Source organism: Nothoprocta perdicaria, unplaced genomic scaffold (assembly GCF_003342845.1).
Source record: "Nothoprocta perdicaria isolate Ctin4 unplaced genomic scaffold, notPer1 scaffold_218, whole genome shotgun sequence".
NCBI classification, from domain to species: domain Eukaryota; kingdom Metazoa; phylum Chordata; class Aves; order Tinamiformes; family Tinamidae; genus Nothoprocta; species Nothoprocta perdicaria.
Window position 1 is genome coordinate 321,713 of NW_020455399.1, and position 15,110 is coordinate 336,822.

A 15,110-nucleotide genomic window follows, 5' to 3' on the forward strand; every position below is an offset into this window, starting at 1 on the left:
CCCGCGGGTGAGCGGGGCCGCGCCGAGCCGTCCCGCCTGGCTGCGGGCCCGCGCCGCGCGGCCACGATGTCGGAGAACCAGCCCAACGCCAACCACCACCCCGCGGGCAACAACACGGGCGGCGGCGGCGCCAACAACCGCGGCGCCCGCAACCCCAACCTCAACCAGAACCCGCTCATCAACGTGCGCGACCGCCTCTTCCATGCCCTCTTCTTCAAGATGGCAGTGACCTACGCACGCCTCTTCCCGCCCTCCTTCCGCCGCGTCTTCGAGTTCTTCGTGCTGCTCAAGGTGAGGGGCCGAGCGCCCCGCGGCCGCTTCGCCAGCCCGCGGTCGGGCGCCGGGGTGCGGGTTTGCTCGCTGTCACACACAGCCCCCCATGGAAGTTGAGCTCTGCTAGGAGCAGGAGCTGGTTTTGGACCATCCACACCCAGCTGTGCGCTGTGCCGACGTGCGAGCCTCTTTGGTGAGGGGCATGGGAAGAGTTGCAGTGATCTCTGTGGGTCCGCAGGACCCCAGAGCTCTTCTCTGAGATCTGTCCATAAACAGAGCTTGCAAATCGCTCATCCAGCTGCCTCAGTTGGTCTCGAGTTGCTCAAAAGCAGCACGGGGGTGTGAAAGGCTCCTGGTTGCACTTGAGCGGTCGCTGTTTGGGCTGCGGAGTGCGGCCCGGTCACGGTGTTTGACACTGCCAGAGCCTGCTCTCTGCAGGTAACTGATGCCCGTACACGTTAACGCAGCTTCTTCCTAGTAGTCAAGAACCTTGGCTACGTGTGGATGGTGCTGCACCCCTGGGGACTGCTAAGTGACAGCAGCGACTTTCCGTCGTTCTAAAATCCTCAAGCCTCTAAAATCCAGGCCCTTTAGAACAAGCCAGCGTCCCTGGGCCTTACCTCATGCCACACGTGTAGGACTTCTGTACCAAACACAAAGCGAGAGCCTTGTTAGGGTGACATAATAAACATGACATAACAGGGGACTTTTGCAATGCTCTGTTTTTGTCTGAGAAACACTCAGGTTTTTAGCAGCCCTCTCTGCACCCCCAGCCCGGTGCTGTGTGAGGAGATGCAGGCTGGGAGCGGGAGCCGCCGAGCGCCGTCTGCCAGGTGGGAAGCGTGGCCCTCGCCAGGCTCGTTTCGGCTCGCTCTGTTGTGAGTTTTGATCAAAGCAGACCGGAGGAGATGAAAGCGTTCACGGGAAACGTGCGGAGAACCGCCTCTTTCCACCCCGGCAACCGCAAGCCTGACCGAATTAAAGCAGCACGATCTGAGCTCTCGGTGTCTTGCACCAAGGAAACAGGGGGATTTATCTGCTTTTAAAGAAAACCCATTAGGGCCTGAAACACAAGAAGTTTCGGACCCTTTCGGAGGAAGCGTTTTTGCTAGAAATGCTCTTCCTGGGTCTTGTCATTGTGATGTGGGTGAAGTTTTAGTCCATCACAGACTAAACACACAGGCTTTGTGGTGTTAAGCCTCATCCTCTGTTTCTAGGCTATTTCTGGGGCGGTTTCTGTATGTGTCATCTCTTCGTTTGCTGTCATTCTGCTGAGCAAGCTTGAGGTCATCAAGAAGTTACTCGCCAGTTTTCACCTGGGATCTAAAGCCAGCATCTCTGAGCATCCCCCTTGGAGCAGAGGGGAAAAGCAGATCCGTTTTTGTCAGTAAACGAAACACAGTTGAGCTCAGGCTCGAGCACAGAAGTTGCTCTTGGTGACCCGTTGCCTGACGGAGCAGACGTGCGCAGCTCGGCCCACGGGCTGCTCGGTGCTTTGGTGTCGCCGCTGCTCTTGGCGCCGGCTGCCCTTGCCAGAGCAAGTGTTTCACCAGAAGAACCTGCTGCTTTGCTTCCCGGCCGGGAGAAGATTAAGGCCTCCTTTTTCCCTTGCTCCATACCGCTTATTGATTTCCATGAGAAATGCTGCTGGATCAAGGAAAGCAACGCTTTGCATGGGTACACAGGGCAATTCCGTGGTGTTTTGCGTGGGGCTTTGTAGCAGTTGGCACCTCTGATTGTGGGCAGTGTGCGTGTTAACACTGGCGACGCGCAGCCGCTTTATGGGCGGCAGCAGCCAACATAAAACCCAAGGCACGGGGCTAATGGAGAAGAACCCAAGGCTAATGGAGAGGTTTTGGTCACCGGCACCTTGGAGAAGCTCCGGATCTTTTTTTGGTGTTTACCTGAAGACGACTAGTTTTCAGCCAGTTAAAGAGGCATCACAAGGGCTGACAAGGGGAACATTCTATCACTTGGCCTGTAAAGCTGAAGAGATTACCTGATTCCAGTGTGTTGCTTTAATGTTTAGTACAGACACCACCAAGGTTAGAAGGCATAAAAGCTCTGGTCCACTTGCATGTACATTGGTCAAATTAATGCAGTGTCTTTACGGGAGAGCAAGAGATGACTGGATAAAACCGGGGAATTTGTAAAGTGGTTGGGTTTCATTGCACTGACGCGTTCTGCCTTGTTTCTCGTTGTGTGCAGGCTCTCTTTGTGCTCTTCATCCTGGCTTACATTCACATCGCCTTCTCCCGCTCGCCCATTAACTGCTTGGAGCACGTGCGGGATAAGTGGCCCCGCGACGGCATCCTGAGGGTGGAAATTCAGCGCAACTCGAGCCGAGCCCCCATCTTCCTGCAGTTCTGTGATGTGGAGAAGTTTCCAGGAATGGTGGTTGAGTCCACAGCTGAGGAAGAGGAGGAGGAAGAGGAAGAAATGACTGTGGATATGTTTGAAAACAGCTCTATCAAGGTAAGGACACTTTCCATGGGTCCATGGAAGAAGATGGGAAACCGGGTGCAGTTTGGGCTGAAATTTGGATGATCATTAGCACAATCATCCCAGGTTTGGGGCTGTGAGGACAGATGGGCTGGCAGCCTGTTTGGTTTGTGACCCAGCAGCTTTTCTGCTCTGCAACTCCCACCTTCCTGAACAGGGAAACTGTTCTAAACCGCCAGGGTCTGCCACGGTCCATCCCTGATCCCCCCGTTGCTTTGAGGCACGATGTGTTCCTTGAAGTTTTCTGTCTCTACATCAGCCTCTCTTGTTTTGAGATAGAAATTAAAGCCTGAGAAAGTGGCCTCTTATCTGAGGGTAGAGAAAAGCACAGAGGACTTGAGCTGGAATGACTGCTAAAGTGATTTGCACCATTATGGTTTTCCCACAGTTTGAGCTGGATATTGAGCCCAAGGTGTTCCTCAAACCATCCCGGATGAGCAGCACCGAGGCACTGACCCACAACGAAAGCCAGGAGTTCTCATTTAGTGAAGCAACCACTAAAGGTATGCAGCCTCTGAGGGAGACTGTGTCCGAATTTGAGATGCTAACGAGAGCAGGTAAAGACAACTTCCTCGCAACTATCCATGTTCCCTCCTTCCCTTGCACCTCAGCATCTTCCCTGCACATCTCACTCCTCCTGGCTTCTCTGGGCCCATGCATAATAACCTCAAGTGCCTTCCAACTATCCCTGGGGTTTTCACTTGTGCTTAGTCTTACCACTACTAACAGTAGATCTATAGGAATCCCTTTCCTTGGGCTGGAAGGGAGCCCGGGAGTGGGGGATCATCAGCAGCATAAAATGGGCTGAAGCCCCTTGGTCTGCTGTCATGTTTCTGCAGTGCCAGATGCTTTTGATGAATTTGAACCTTCCTTTTTGCCCTGTTGAGATCTGCAGAGATGTAACTTTCAGCACACATTCCCAATTGAGAAGACTTGGGCTGTATTTTGGGTCTCCTAAATGACAGCAGTGCCTGGAACAACTAACTATTCTGAAAGCCACTGAGCAAGTTTTAGTAGATTGCGAGATACAGCATTGCTGTTCTGCATCATTCAAATTGTTATCCAGCTTGATCCCTCTCCTTATTGCAGCATCACTTAAGCTGCTAATGTTTCGTAAGCTCTAGAAGGAGCTTAAATGACTGTGTATTGTTTAAAATGCATTTCCAGTATTAGAAAAGTTCTGTCTAGTGGTTTGGGAGTGGGGAGATCTGTTAAAAGTCACATATACTAAAATAGAGACTTGGCAGCTAGATTCCTATTGAATTTTGGTGTTTTCATGCATGCTTCTCTCCCTGGAAAAAAAGTGTAGTTATTTGCTCTTCAGAAATCCGGGATGTTCTTGCTAAGGACAGTTGTGAGACTGGATGTTATAATGGCACTGTTCCTTTGTTTTTGCAAGTGTTTGACTTGATGCTGGTCCAGAACTCATTAGTCCTGAACTTCAGATCATTAAGTCACTTAGGACTGGAGAGCGTATAAATGTTTCTGGTGCAAAACCTTCATTAATAGTTACCAAAGTTCTGTGAGAATCACCCTGTACAATGCTGTATACCGTAATGGGCAGTGCTTCAATTTACTGAATGCCCAGGTGGCAATGACCAGTGTCTGCAGCCGCCCTGGCCAAGGCGGTGCTGACTGTGGCGCGGCCCTCTCTTGCAGTGTGGCCGCAGGAGGAGTACATCGTGGAGTACTCCTTGGAGTACGGCTTTCTGCGCCTCTCCCAGAGCACCCGCCAGCGGCTCAGCATCCCGGTCATGGTGGTGACTTTGGGTGAGTGAGGCCAGCCCGCCCTGCTGGGCGCGTGTCCCGCAGAGCCACCTTGGTGCCACCAGCTCTCGCCGCGGGTGTCAGCAGGGCTGCCAAGCAGACCTGCTTGGCGTTGTCCCCACGTCCTCCTGGCCCTCTGTCCTCCAGCCTCCTCTCCTGGTGTTCCCCTTGGAAAACCTGGGCTACTCAGAAATACTCTCTCAGGCCTTTTTGTGCCTGCAACCTTAATTGATCTGTAATGAGTCATTAGTGCAGTAGTTGAACTCAATTGTATTATCCCAGTAAAACTCAAGCACAATTGGGCTGCATTATTAAGCAGTGACCTCATGTAGGTAATGAGTAGTTTCCTTATTAAATGTCTATTTACTGATTTGGGCTTTCAAATCCAGCCAGGCAAATTCCTTCATAAGAATCCTAGTGCTCTATTAAAAAATCACCCTTATTTATGCTTTATGTTTAATATAGGTTTGGAGTATTTTTGCAAGCTAGATATTTTTTGCTCACATTTTTGACGCTGCACCAGCGTCCTGAGCTGGAACTGAGCAGCCTCCTGCACTCAGTGCCAGAGCCCTGGGAGGAGTTTGCACGTCCCCTCCTGCAGGAGGGCACATGAGGACTCATAGGCCCCAGCAGTGGCATGGGGAGGTCACCTGGGACCTGAAATATCAGCCTGTCCCTCCCAGATTTTACCACAATTCATTTCTCCGGGCCTTTAGTTGGGATGAGCCCACAATTGCTGGGAGGATCATGCAAGTCATCGGAGTCAAATTCCTTTTGTGTTTGTGTGAGGAGAGGTTGTAACCGCCCTGGTGTAAGAGCAGGGGGCCGATTGACGCTGGCATTTTGTCAGCCTGGCTATATTTGTCAGGGTGTGACATTTTCCCTCCCAGTCCTGCCCAATTTAGTTATATTGGCCGAGGCCCAAGTGCACGCACACATCTGCTGGCACACGGCTCCTTTTCAGAGCTGAGAAGCCAGGGCACTTGCCTTTCCTTTTCTGTGGCTTACGACGTGAACAGGCTGAATGTTTTCTGTTTTCTACCTAGATCCCACTAGGGACCAGTGCTTTGGGGACAGATTCAGCCGCCTGTTGCTGGATGAGTTCCTGGGTTATGATGACATCCTGATGTCTAGTGTCAAAGCTTTGGCTGAAAATGAAGAAAACAAAGGTAGGACTTGGAGGAATCGTTTTCCGCAGCTGTGCAGGGGGTGATGTTTTTCATGGATGCCTGAATATCATCTTCTACTGATTAATGCAGGGAACAGTTCACTGTGTTATGTAGAGATGTTATGGTCAAGGACGAAGTAAAACGAGCAGGAGTATCTGCAAACATGATTTTCTCCTGCCTCATTGTACTGCATAACGATAAGAGAAGGCAGCCGTGAGGAGGTGATGCCATGCATTTCCCTCTGTAAACACCTTGGTTTTGTGGGGTTTTATTTATTTATTTATTTTTAACTACACTTGAAGTTTGATCTTTGTTTGTAGGCTAATGGCATTGGACTTTGTTTTTTCCAGGTTTCCTTCGTAATGTGGTATCTGGGGAACACTATCGCTTTGTCAGCATGTGGATGGCCAGGACATCCTACCTTGCAGCCTTTGTCATCATGGTCATATTTGTAAGTGGGGAGGAGCTGCGTGTCGCGCAGTTCTGAGCCTGGTGCTGCTCGGCTTCACGGCAAGGCTGGGTGCTTGTACAACAGAGCAGTCCTGTGCCCACGTGAGAGAACACATCTGCTTTTAAAAGTGGCCTTATGCGGGATGCACAGTCGCACTTTGAAGATTTGTCTGCAGATGCTAAAATCCTAAAAATAAAACAAGCAGAGGAGCTGAAATGAATGAAATAATTGTTTACAGTCAAAGGGTGATTCAGGCTAGAGTCTTAGGATAGCTAAGTACTCAGGCTGCCAAGGGATGGGGTGCCAAAGCTTGCCCACATTTTTAACAGGTTTAGCTAATGTGCCAGGGTTGGGTGGGTTAGAACTGAATCTCCTGTGGTTACTTGTCTGACCAGATGATTACAGATAAGCGTAGGACAAGAGGTCTCAATAATGACTGAGCCTGTATTCGTAGCCTTAAAGGACTGTCTCTGTGTCTGACCTTGCACTCTGCAGCTGCTTGTGCAGTAATGTTGTAGCACAGAAGAGGAGAAATGGAGATGAGCACAAGGTGACAGAGCTAGGACTAGAAACCCTTGTTCCAGCTCTTAGGCTGCTCTTTGGCCACTGCTGGATTATTCAGCACAAATCTCTTTACAGCCCAATTACGTACTGTCTATTTCACTGCAGTAGCGTGAAGATTAATTGCTGTTTGTGAAGCCTTAATTACTCTGTGGGAAGTTCTTCTGCATAGCTCAGGCTTAGGAATGCGAGCTGTGCCCGCGCGCCGGGCGCTGCTGTGCGTCCGAGCTTGTCTCTGCCCTAGTGCAGTTTTGGACGCGAATCCCTGGACCTGCTCTCACACTGGCTCCTGTTTTTGCAGACCCTGTCCGTTTCAATGCTGCTGCGTTACTCGCACCACCAGATCTTTGTCTTCATTGGTAAGGGTTTGCTGGGGCGTCCGGGGTGTGTTGGACACAGGCCTGCTCTAGTGCAGCGTAGCTTGTGTGTTCTCTTGACTGCTGTTGTTCAGAAGGGTTCCTGCACAGGAAACGTGTCCGCCCTGTGCTTGCAGGAGCAGTTGTGGCTCCTGCCAGTGCCTGGGTGATGGGCTAGATGGGGTGCTCGTGGCGTGACACAGGGCTCCAAACGGGTGACGTGAGGTGGCGGGTTCCCTGGTCCCACATCCACCTCTTGTCACACTGTGTTTCCTTCTTGCAGTCGATCTGTTGCAGATGCTGGAAATGAACATGACCATTGCATTCCCTGCAGCGCCCCTGCTCACCGTCATCCTGGCTTTAGTAGGTAAGAACATTAGCTCTTAAATAGAGGAGATGGGCAGCCAAGTCACTTTGGGGTCTTAGAAAGCCAAATTCCTTTTTCTGCCCTGAATAGAGCAGGTCGTTACTGTGTCTGCTTCTTATAAGGTGGAAGGTTCTGGAATTCGATGGCAGACAATAACCTGCATTGTCTTTCCAAGGGTATCTGGAAAATTCTGCTGGAAAATTAGTTTGGAAATCACATAAACTGAGTCTTTGTCTTTCACTTGAGCTCATTTCAGATTCATGCTCCCTGTGACCACGTTGCATTAGCACAATTTTAATTAAAGACAAACAAAACCCAGATCTCTGTTGTCTAGAGACAGCAGATCCTCTGGTCCATGAAGTGATGGCAGTGAGCAATGAAACTTGTTTGACATTGTGTGCTATTTTAAGCAAAAATATGCCTTAGCTGTATAGTTGCAGTTCTAGAAATGAGAGAGAACTTGTCCAGATGCCCCTGTGGGGAAGCTCTTCCCTGGAGCTGATGCAGAGAGCTCATGACAGACACCCCTCTGTCCTGTAGGTATGGAGGCCATCATGTCGGAGTTCTTCAATGACACCACCACTGCTTTTTACATCATCCTTATTGTGTGGTTGGCTGACCAATACGATGCTATCTGTTGCCACACCAATACCAGTAAGAGACACTGGCTCAGGTAAGAGCTGCCAACTTTCTTCTCCAGTGGGAGATTTCTTTAGAGCCTTTCCAGCCCTCCCCAGGGGGAGGACTGCTGCTCTTGTGTGTCCTTGGGAGCTGCCGCACGTGTCACTGCGTTCAAAAACGCAATTGGTTCCACTCTGATGTCGTGTGTGGTGCTCTGGAATCACTCCTGCCCTCTGTTTGGCTTTGTTGAGAACCTGTGCACCACCATGGGCGGTGTCACTAGTCTGAATAAAGGGATGAGTGGAAGGAAGCTCGTGTTTGCCCCCTGCATTGCTGCATTCTGAGCTTTGTGGCTTTTCTCTGCAGGTTTTTCTACCTGTATCACTTTGCCTTCTACGCTTACCACTACCGGTTCAATGGGCAGTACAGCAGCCTGGCTCTGGTCACCTCGTGGCTCTTCATCCAGGTGAGTAGCTGCTGTTTGTCCTGTGGTGACACTCCAGTGGTGACAACAGGACAGAGGCAGGGCGCTTCTTGCAGCCTGGGCCCCGTGCTTGACTCCTTTCCCTCTGCCTTCTCCAGCATTCGATGATCTACTTCTTCCACCACTACGAGCTGCCAGCAATTCTGCAGCAGATCAGGATCCAGGAGATGCTGCTGCAGAACCAGCAGGTGGGCCAGGGCACGCAGACCACGCTGCAAGACAACCTCAACAACAACACCACGGCGGCGGTGGAGGCGGGCGGCCGCCGGGGCCGCCTGCCCGCCGGGCCCGCCGGGGACAGCGACAGCCCCGCGGCGCTGGCGCCCGGCGACGCCTCCAGCGTCATCGCGGCCGCCACGGCCGCCTCCGTGGGCAGCGACCTCAACTGGGTGGCCGAGACCGCTGCCATCGTCACGGAGGCCTCGTTTCTGTCCGACCTGAGCTCCTCCCTCCTGGAGCCCACCGCGGTGCACGAAGCCCTGGCCAACGGGCACCCCCAGGATGCTGCCGCTGCCTCCGGCCTCGTAGCCCGCATCAGGGTCAGCAGCGACCACCCCGAGACTGCTGTGGGCTCCATCACCATTGAAGTCACTTCAACTTCTGTGCTGGCTGCAGCAGATGTCCCCCCTGTCCCTGAGGAGACTCCAGCTACGCCCCTTGTCCCAGTGCAGCAGGAAGGGGCCACTGTCCCCAGCCCTTCTCTTGCGGAGCAGACTGAGGCTGCGGAAGGGCCGCCCAGCCAAGCGAAGCCTGGGGACAAGAACTGTGCAGCCCCGAGCAGCGCGGCGGAGCCCCCGGCAGCCCCCGTGCACGAGGCTGCCCTGGACCAGCACGCCGCTCCTGCCCGACGGGAGCGGGGCGACCGCAGCCCGTGCCCAGCACCCACGGGGAGCGCAGCAAGCTCCCAGCCCTGCTCGGAGCTGGACGCGCGGAGCCTCTCTTGAGTCCCTCTCCTCCGCACCTCCGGACTGCCAGGAAGGCGTTTGGATTTTGTTTGTTATGATTTCTCACCTCACCATCATCCTTAACCCCTGAATTCCTCTTAGTGGCGGCAGAGTAGCTGGGACAGAGGAAAGGTGCTGCAGTAAATTGCCCTGGGCAGAGCCAGCGTGTGTGTGTGTGACGGGCCGGGCTGGCGCGGGCGGCTGCCGGCCCCAGCGGCCCCGTGCCGCGGTGCAGCCTCATCCCCGCCGGGGCAGCGGCCCCGTGCCGCGGTGCAGCCCTGCCGTCCCCAGCGGCCCCGTGCCGCGGTGCAGCCTCATCCCCGCCGGGGCAGCGGCCCCGTGCCGCGGTGCAGCCTCATCCCCGCCGGAGCAGCGGCCCCGTGCCGCGGTGCAGCCTCATCCCCGCCGGGGCAGCGGCCCCGTGCCGCGGTGCAGCCCTGCCGTCCCCAGCGGCCCCGTGCCGCGGTGCAGCCTCATCCCCGCCGGGGCAGCGGCCCCGTGCCGCGGTGCAGCCTCATCCCCGCCGGAGCAGCGGCCCCGTGCCGCGGTGCAGCCTCATCCCCGCCGGGGCAGCGGCCCCGTGCCGCGGTGCAGCCCTGCTGTCCCCAGCGGCCCCGTGCCGCGGTGCCGGCCCCGCTGGCTGCAGCATCCCTGTGCCGCGGTGCCGTCCTCGTGCTGCGGTGCAGCCCCGTCCTGGCAGAGCGGGCACACGGTGACACAGGGCCCTGTGTGAGGAAGAGGCTGCTGTGGGCACTGGGTTCTCTTCCCAGGCATCCCGGCCACAGCCGTGGAAAACTAGTGGATTTTCCTTGTGTTCCAGTGTGGGAGAAGCCTAGAGCCTTCCTCCCGGGCTGGATCCACTCGCAGCAAAGCAAAGCGGGGCAGTTGCCACAGCAGAGGGGCAGCTCAAGCACGTCTCTGCCCATCGGCCTCGTTGGTTCATGGGTTTGCGCAGCCCTGGAGCAGCGGGGGCCCTTGTGCGGCTGGGGGTGGCTGCTCCTGGGTGCACGGGGCGGGCAGCAGCCGCAGGAGCTGTGTTATGTGGGAGGAGGAGGAGGAGGAAAGCAGCAGCTCTGTCTCTGCACCCAGAGCGATTAGTTTGCTTTTCAGTGCCTTGTCCCTGCACGGGGACATGTCTGCATCCCAAGGGCAGCCCCATCCCTGAGGATTCTCGGCTGGGCCTGGGGCTGCAGGGGCTGCAGTGCGGCGGCGCCAAGAGCCAAAACGCTGAAACCAAGAAACTCCAAGCGATTTTCCCTCTTTCCTGGCAGAGGAGGCGAAGGGCTTGAAGTACAAGGCGGACAAGGGCAGAGGAGGGGGCTTGGGCCCCTCGACCTGCATTTTGCAGAGGAGTCCCCTGCTTTCAGCCTCTTTCCCCACAGCAGCAGCCGCCCATCCAGAGGCCTCTCCCTGGGGAGGGGGGCCGGTGCCTGCGGCTCCCGTCGGGATCGGGGGTCCTTGTCAGTACCAAAGGGTGCAGAACTGCCCCCCTCCTTACCCTCGTGTTTCCTGCCCAGGACCCCTTGTGCTGTTCTGCTTTTGGGAGCCCTGGCCGTTGTCCTGGGGCGGCCGGCAGAGCCCCCACGTCCCGCCGGCATTCCCGGGAAGGAGCCTGCAGCCGGCATTCCCGGGAAGGGGCCGCGCAGCCCGGCCCAAGCCCAGCAGAGCAAGGAATACTCGTAGGCTTTTAAGAGGAGTGGGTGGGGAGGGAGAAGGGGGGGAAATGAACCAAATCATTTGCTGAATGAGGAGTAGAGTTCATTCTATTTAATTAATGTACAAAATGTGTTTGTATATAATAATAAATATTATATCTAACAGCTGCTGTGGTGCTGCTCTGGCTTTCCTGCTAGCGGCGCTGCTGGGTTCCTGGGGCAGGGGATGAACGAGGAGGCGGCGGCAGTGCCGGACACGGGCTCCGTGCGTGGCTCCGGACACGGGCTCCGTGTGCGGCTCCGTGTGCAGCCCCGGCCGCCCTCCCTGTGGCTCCATCCATCCCTGCTGTCCCAGGGCCACCGGCCCCTCGTCCCCGTCCGCCCCGCTTTGCACAGTGCTGGTTCATTCCCTCTGCCCTCCGGCAGCCCCCCCGGGTGCCAAAGGGGCCGCCCGTCACCCTGAGGTGGCTCCGGGATCGGGGTGGCCCTTCCCGCTCCCCGTCCCGCCGAGGGCCGCTCGCCTCCCGCCGGCTCCTGGGGCTCCTGCTCCGTTAATCGTCACGGTCCTGCGGCCCGGCCGGGCCAGCCTGGGCCTCCGCCTGCCTGTGGGGGAGCAGAGATGGCACCTCCCGCCCGGGCGCTAGAGGGGACGGGCGGAAGGGGGGAAGCAGCCGCGTGTCCCCACCGGCCCCACGGCCGCCCTGCCTGCGTATTTGCCCCTAGACAAATGCCCTGACGTGGGGAGCGGCGCCTCGTTCTCCCTCGTCCCCCTCAGCAAACAGGAGCCCGCAGCCCTTCATTAAAACCAACCAAAAGCGGCAGAAAAGCAGCAATTCGCGGGGCTCCCCCCTTCCATTCCCGGAGCCCCGCGCGCCTGTCCCGGTACCTGTGCGGCGCGGCGCCGTCCAGCTCGGCCGCCAGCTCCGTCCTGCGCCGCAGCGCTGCGCGCAGCTGCTCCCGCAGCGCCCGGATCCTCCGCTCCAGCCGGCACAGCTCGGCCTGGCCGCCCGCCTCCGGCTCCGGCTCCGCGCCCGCCTCCGGCTCCGAGGCCAGCTGGAAGTGCACGCGCCGCTCCCGGCTCCGCGGGCGCTCCCGGCTCCGCGCGCGCCCCGCGCCCGCCGCCCGCCGCTGCTCCGCCTCGCACCTTGGCCACGGCAGAGAGCAGCGGATGGGGCCGCAGCGCCGCCGTCCCAACACGAGGAAGGGGAGGGAGAGGAGGAGGAGGAGGAGGAGGAAGAAAATGAGGAAAGAGAGGAGGAGGAAGAGGAGAAAGTGGAGAGAGAGGAGGAGGAGGAAGAGGACAAAGGGGGAGGACAAAGAGGAGGAGAGGGAACAAGAATGAAGTGGAGAAGGAGGAAGAAAAGAATGAGGAAGAGGATGAGGAGGAGAAAGAAGAAGAGGATGAGGAAGAGGAGGATAAACAGAAAGAGGAAGGGGAGGAGGAAAAGAAGGAGAAAGAATAGAGTCAAGAAGAGGAGGACAGAGAGAAGGAGGAGGAAGAAGAGAGAAGGAGGAAGAGGAGGAGGAAGAAGAGGGAGGAAGAATAGGGTGTGGAAGAGGCGGATGGAGAGGAGGAGTGGATAATGAGGAAGAAGAAAATGAGGAGGAGGAGGAAAAGGATAAGGAAGAAGAGGAGGAAGAGGAGGCTGAGCACGGAGCAGCCGCCCAGCCCTGTCCGTACCCCTTCTCCAAGCCAAGCACCCGGGTTTTCTGCTCCTCGGTGCCCGTGTTCAGCGCCCGGTGGATTTTCTGCAGGGCCAGGGGAGGGGTGAGCGGGCGGCCGGGGCGGCGCGAGGGCCGGGGCCGCGGCGCCCACCTGGCTCGTGTGCAGCCAGTAGCTGAACTTCCTCTGGCGCTTGATGCGGGGCAGGAGCAGGCGGTAGAAGACGTGCTCGCCCAGCGACGTGAGCAGGGAGCCGCAGAGGCCGATGCAGAGCAGCACGAAGAGCCCCGAGAAGTGGTAGATGCCCATCTGCAGAGTCTGCGGGCAGGGGGGTGTCGCAGCACCAGGGGGGCGCCCCGCGGAGCCCCCTGCCCGCCCGCCCTCACCTCGGTCACCGCGAAGACCCTCTTGCCGCAGGGCACCATCTTGTACCACTTGTCGTGCAGCAGGTCCATGAAGCCGGACGACTTGTAGCGGCTGATGAACTCGGAGACGTTGGAGGTGAGCGGCGAGTTCTGCGGGAGGCCGATGCCGTAGCCTGGCCCGGCCGTGGGGAGAGAGTGGCAGAGCTGGGGCCGCGTCCGCCGCCCTGGCGCCCCCGGAGCCAGGGCCTGGACCGGCGCCCCCGGTGCCCACCTTCGATGGCGAAGGGCTTGCCCACGGTGAGCAGCTTGCAGTCCGAGTCGATGGAGACCTCGTAGTCGAGCAGCGACTTGTCCATGATGAAGGCGTTGAGCTTGGGCGGCTCCGTCCTGCAGCCAAAGCAGCTTTGGGGGGGCAGCCCCCAGTGCTGCGGCACCCGCAGCCAGTGCCGGGGTGCGGGACAGGGCTCCAGCCCCCCTGGGCGCTCACTTGAGCATGGTGACGCCGGCGGGGGTGGTGGGCACGTTGTAGCGCCGCATGTACTCGTGCATCTCGGGGAAGCTCTTCTGGATGTACTCCTCGGCGCTGCTCTCCCACACGGTGCCGAAGCGGAATCCCTGCGACGGGTGGTGCAGCTGCCGGGGGGGCGCAGAGCGTCAGCGCCCGCCGCCCCGGCCGGCGCCGGCCCCTCGCGCTGCCGCGCCGCTACCTTCGCGTCATGGATGCCCGAGAGCTCCTCGAAGGTCTTCTCGCCCACCATGACGGCGGCCAGGTTGGCCGTGTAGCTGGAGAGCACCAGGAGGCAGAAGATGGCCCAGAGGTTCATGAGGAAGCGGCCGGTGCAGCACTTGGGCGTCTTGCTGGACACGGTGCGCCCGAAGAGGATGGCGTAGCACAGGTTGAGGGCCGAGGAGTAGGAGAAGATCTTCATGCGGTTGCGGCCGTGGGGTGTCATGCCGTAGGGGCTCTTCCACTCGTACAGGGTGAGGAAGAGCGCGGTCATGTGCAGGGCCACAAAGATGCCCACCCACATGGTCCAGTGCAGGGGCCACATGAAGGCCCCGATGGGTGAGGCCGTGTCCTTGGTCCTCACCAGGATGCCCAGGCTGGTGGAGAAGAAAGGGCTGGTGAAGTCGATGACTTTGCTCCGTGCCGAGTTGATGCTGAAGGAGGTGACGGCCATGTGGGCCGTGCCGCTGAGCAGGTCCCCCACCAGCCCGGTCCAGCGGCCGTTCTTCCAGGCCCCGTATTTCCCGTCGCCCACGATGTAGAGCTCGAAGTCGAAGGGCAGATCCTCGGCCAGCTTCTCCAGCAGGTCAATGCAGTAGCCGTAGCAGCACTTCTTGTACTCGCGCGGCACGGAGCCGTTGCTGAGCGCCTCGAAGAGGGCGTCCAGCACGGCCGAGTCGTTGGTGCTGGGGTCCAGGCAGAGCTGCCCCGCCGGGCAGCTGCCGTCCTCGTCCACCTCCCTGGTGAAGACGAAGGGGTGCTCGACCAGCGTGACGACGCGCAGGCGCATGCGGGCGCCGCCGGCACCGGGGCCCGGGCGCTGCCGCGGGCTCCGCCAGGCGCCCTCCTCCAGCTCCAGCTTCCCGCGGCTCCACGTGCCCACGGTGACCCAGCTGGGCGCCCCGTGCGGGTCCCGCAGGAGGCTCCACACACGGAAGCGCCGCTCCGTGTGCACCAGCCCCGCGTCGTGCATGGCCACAGGCCCTGTGCGCCCGTGGAAGGACGTGTTGGCCAGGAACCTGCAGGGACGGGACGGGGTCACGGCTGGGCCCCGCTTTGCTCCACGTGCCAAGCCCAGCCGCTGCGCCCGCGTCCCTGCTCCCATCCCCGCGCCGGGGACGGGGTGCAGGCCCCTTACCGGGCGAGGACGCGGCCCGCGGCCTCGGTGTCCGCGCGGCGCCCGCCGTCACAGCTGCCCGTGGCCG

The 15,110-nt window shown here is 58.2% G+C and overlaps 2 protein-coding genes across 3 annotated transcripts in view; one reads left to right on the forward strand and one right to left on the reverse strand.

Moving 5' to 3' along the window:
- The first annotated feature begins 43 nt into the window (after nucleotides 1–43).
- Nucleotides 44–9,650, forward strand: TMEM259 (transmembrane protein 259). 2 transcript variants are annotated; one of them, XM_026038886.1, is made up of 11 exons: nucleotides 44–291; nucleotides 2,482–2,748; nucleotides 3,164–3,278; nucleotides 4,435–4,545; nucleotides 5,589–5,711; nucleotides 6,062–6,162; nucleotides 7,025–7,082; nucleotides 7,363–7,446; nucleotides 7,987–8,119; nucleotides 8,434–8,533; nucleotides 8,650–9,650. In XM_026038886.1, exons 1-11 carry the CDS (start codon nucleotides 67–69, stop codon nucleotides 9,493–9,495), a joined length of 2,163 nt encoding a protein of 720 aa, XP_025894671.1. In that variant the 5' UTR covers nucleotides 44–66; the 3' UTR covers nucleotides 9,496–9,650. The 2 variants fall into 2 exon arrangements, with proteins under 2 accessions (XP_025894671.1, XP_025894670.1); XM_026038885.1 differs by having other exon boundaries at nucleotides 67–291; nucleotides 3,164–3,332.
- Nucleotides 9,651–11,701: 2,051 nt separating this feature from the next.
- The window catches only part of GRIN3B (glutamate ionotropic receptor NMDA type subunit 3B), a gene marked incomplete at its 5' end in the record, with an annotated part of 5,320 nt that continues 1,911 nt past the window's right edge, over nucleotides 11,702–15,110 (reverse strand). Inside the window, 8 exons of the mRNA XM_026038769.1 lie at nucleotides 11,702–11,753; nucleotides 12,037–12,228; nucleotides 12,832–12,899; nucleotides 12,967–13,131; nucleotides 13,200–13,351; nucleotides 13,450–13,565; nucleotides 13,666–13,811; nucleotides 13,886–14,924. Of these exons, the coding sequence (XP_025894554.1) occupies nucleotides 11,702–11,753; nucleotides 12,037–12,228; nucleotides 12,832–12,899; nucleotides 12,967–13,131; nucleotides 13,200–13,351; nucleotides 13,450–13,565; nucleotides 13,666–13,811; nucleotides 13,886–14,924 (1,930 nt within the window). The remainder of the gene's footprint in view (nucleotides 11,754–12,036; nucleotides 12,229–12,831; nucleotides 12,900–12,966; nucleotides 13,132–13,199; nucleotides 13,352–13,449; nucleotides 13,566–13,665; nucleotides 13,812–13,885; nucleotides 14,925–15,110) is intronic.

Excerpts from the sequence above, each read along its gene's own strand:
- TMEM259 (XM_026038885.1), top strand. The coding sequence starts at position 67 with ATGTCGGAGAACCAGCCCAACGCCAACCACCACCCCGCGGGCAACAAC. Across the intron at positions 7,447-7,986 it reads CGTCATCCTGGCTTTAGTAG|GTATGGAGGCCATCATGTCG; the intron begins GTAAGAACATTA and ends TCTGTCCTGTAG. Across the intron at positions 8,534-8,649 it reads CCTCGTGGCTCTTCATCCAG|CATTCGATGATCTACTTCTT; the intron begins GTGAGTAGCTGC and ends TGCCTTCTCCAG.